At 40.9% G+C, this 3,425-nt stretch overlaps 1 protein-coding gene across 1 annotated transcript; it reads left to right on the top strand.

The window, feature by feature from the left end:
* Window positions 1-1,061: 1,061 nt before the first annotated feature.
* Window positions 1,062-2,042, top strand: MC3R (melanocortin 3 receptor). The gene has a single exon (XM_077832168.1). The coding sequence runs from the start codon at window positions 1,062-1,064 to the stop codon at window positions 2,040-2,042; it is 981 nt and encodes a 326-aa protein (XP_077688294.1).
* Window positions 2,043-3,425: the final 1,383 nt, after the last annotated feature.

The following is a 3,425-nucleotide window of genomic DNA, read 5'->3' as shown; positions in this document are numbered from 1 at the left end:
TTCAGGCACAGCAACTTCCAGTCCCAATCCTCCAGAACAGGACCCCAGTGCGGTGTGGGGGCCACACCTGAGGACACAAGGTCCTGGGGGCTTGGGAGCCTTGCAATATTGGGTTGGATGGAGGTAGTTGGCATGGGATTGGTCTCCCTGTGATGGGTTCCTTAATACACCCTCAGCAGCTCTGGGTGCCTTTTTCTCAGATGGAATCAGAAGGCATTGGTTCCAGACTCCCTCTCCATGTGCACTTGTTGGGGGTCTCCTTCACAGTAGGGGCAGGTAGCCATATTTGGCTGTCCCACCACTATTGCAAGGTGCTCCCATATCCTGGAGCAACACCTCTGGGAGCAGCAAAGGGCTCCCCCACTCCCTATCCTCTCATTCCCACTAAGCCTCTGTTTTGCAGCCAGTTCTATATTTTAAAATGAAAACAGATTATATCTCTGATCTGCAGAGGGCACCAAATAGTTTCACATCTGACTAAAGAGGACTTTTCAATGGGGGTGCTGTACCTGGTGTTTGTAGCTGTCAATCAGGAAGGAGCTTGCTCTCTAATGGCCATTGTGCTGTACAGAAGACTAAGTAGGAGTTGTTTTTCCTTTCATGAATGTATAAATTCCTTGATTTTCTTTTTTCTTTCCCCCTTCTTGCAGGTGAAACAGGACGAGGTATTTCACTGAGCTACAGCATGATTTCCAGTCGGGATGCCCTGCAGCGGTCCCAGCTTATGGTAACAGATAAGAAAGCTATTCACTTTTAATCAGCAGGAGAACTAGAAAGAGAGTAAAAGTGCTGCTGATTTTTCTTTTTTTCTCCCCAGAGGGACGACTGTGAAATTTGCTGTTCACTTTGATTTCAGGGAGAAAAACAGAGTCTTTGAATGTTTGACATAAAACTCCCTTTAAAACAAAAAGGCTTTATACATTTATATTTTTAACAACAAAAACAAAGCCCTATCTGGTCCCATGCGATAAACCCAGAGACAGTTTGGAAGGATTTTTTTTTCCCAAACTGAACTGATGCCAGTTCTGTAATCGCGTGTGAAATCAAGTCCCGGGTTGATAATGAATGCTACACAGTGCGCGCTTACATTTCAGCCTGTGCTGGTTAATACCACTGAGGACTTCAATGATTCAATCCTCCTCAGCAACAGGAGCAGCGATGGATTTTGTGAGCAGGTATTCATTAAAGCCGAGGTCTTCTTGACTTTAGGGATCATCAGCCTGCTGGAAAACATCCTTGTAATCCTCGCGGTGCTGAAGAATGGAAACCTACATTCCCCCATGTACTTTTTCCTGTGCAGCTTGGCAGCAGCAGACATGCTAGTGAGCATGTCAAATGCCCTGGAGACTATCATGATTGCAATCCTGAGCAATGGCTACTTGATCATTGATGACCACTTTATCCAGCATATGGACAATATATTTGACTCAATGATCTGTATCTCTTTGGTAGCCTCAATTTGCAACCTCTTGGTTATAGCTATTGACAGGTACATTACTATTTTCTATGCTCTCCGTTATCACAGCATCATGACTGTAAAGAAAGCCTTAGCTCTAATTGTGGTTATTTGGATTGCTTGCATAATCTGCGGCATCATGTTCATTGTCTACTCGGAAAGCAAAACTGTCATTGTCTGTCTCATCACCATGTTCTTCACCATGCTTCTTCTCATGGCCTCCCTTTATGTTCACATGTTCTTGTTTGCACGCCTGCATGTTAAACGGATCGCAGCCCTCCCAGTGGATGGGGTTCCTCATCAGCGGACCTGTATGAAGGGGGCTGTGACAATCACTATATTACTTGGGGTCTTCATTGTTTGTTGGGCACCTTTCTTTCTTCATCTCATTCTCATCATTTCTTGCCCCACAAACCCACACTGTGTTTGCTACACCTCACACTTCAACACATATCTGGTCCTGATTATGTGCAATTCAGTCATCGACCCCCTAATTTATGCTTTCCGGAGTCTGGAAATGAGAAAGACGTTCAAAGAGTTAGTATGTTGCTGTTATGGCATGAGTGTGGGACGGTGCATTCTGTAAATGTCCAGTTCTGTACTTGGTATGGAGAGGGTATACATACACTGCGTGTATGTATCTAAACCGAATCAGCAGCTCCACATTACAGTCTGTGAAGGAAGGAAGGGTACAGGAAAAATAAAGAAAGAGAGAGATTTTACTTGATGTCTTTAGAAAGTTTTTCAAAAGGAAAAAGGGGAGGCGATTTATATCATTTGCTGTTGCTTACATGGTGATAACACAAGTGAAGCCAGAGCATTTTGCAAAATAGCTCAGAGTTCAATCACTCTGAAAAATGAATCTATTAAATAAATGCTACATTAGTCAGACTAATGTAATATTCTCTTTACCCTAATATTCTACTTTTATGCCATTGTCAACCAAGTCAGTTTAATCTAAAGTGTCTATCTTGAGTGGTATCTACTGAAAGCTGTTCATTTCTAAGAAGAATCAGAACACTGACAAGTAATATTTTGTAGGTACTTTCACAAACATCTGAAAAATGCAAAGAAAGCACTATATTGACGCTTGTGCTGCTGCCTGTAAAAGCAATTTAAGAGAATCTTCAACTGATGAAAGCAAACATTTCACCGGAGATGCTGAAATAGTCCTTTAAGAAAACCAAGGCAATTACATATTGTATAAGTACAGTGTGAACTAGTCAGCTCACTGCTAAGTTAAAATGGTGTGATCTAATTAGGCATTTATACTCTTATCTGTGGTACATGGACATCATATCACTGAAGTAACTTTGTAACTATAATATGTTGAGAAATGCATTGTTTGATAGAACAATAAAGCAAATCATAGAAAGTCACCTTTTGATGAGAAGGTACCAATTAGATCTATCTAGCAGGTTTCAAAGAAAACTTGGAATGAAACCTAGAAAACAGCCAAAATATATCGTACTTTGAACTTAGCTGTTGTCTTATGCTGAGAAGTAAATGGAAACAGACTATTTACAGACAGCAATTTGACTGAGAAAAAATTTGACTCAGAAATAAAATGTGTCGGTAAAATACAACATTCTTGGGGTGGAGGATATGGACAGTGGGCCTGATTTGCTTTGTGCTTATACTGGCTGTACATTGGTATAAATGCATTGACTTCAGTGGATTGACTCCTGATTTACCCTGCTGACATGGAAGGAGAATCAAATCCACTGTTTGCATATCTTTTTCAAACACTCTATGTGCAAGCTGGCAGCCTTTAAAAATGTGTAACATGCTTTAAGCTACAAAATTTAAAAGTGGCCTGTGTTTTTCATAGACGCAAAATGTATAAGTGACCTTCATATAGTGTATGTCATTGAACGTACATTGTGAGTCTATTCTATATACTATGATGGATAGGCAATATGCACAGACAATTCTAGATTGTGAAAACTCTGAATCATGCTGAAATTTT

Source organism: Eretmochelys imbricata, chromosome 13 (genome assembly GCF_965152235.1).
Source record: "Eretmochelys imbricata isolate rEreImb1 chromosome 13, rEreImb1.hap1, whole genome shotgun sequence".
NCBI classification, from domain to species: Eukaryota; Metazoa; Chordata; order Testudines; family Cheloniidae; genus Eretmochelys; species Eretmochelys imbricata.
The sequence above is the reverse complement of the archived record's forward strand: the minus strand, read 5'-3'. Positions and strand labels throughout refer to the sequence as shown.

Excerpts from the sequence above, each read along its gene's own strand:
- MC3R (XM_077832168.1), top strand. The coding sequence starts at position 1,062 with ATGAATGCTACACAGTGCGCGCTTACATTTCAGCCTGTGCTGGTTAAT.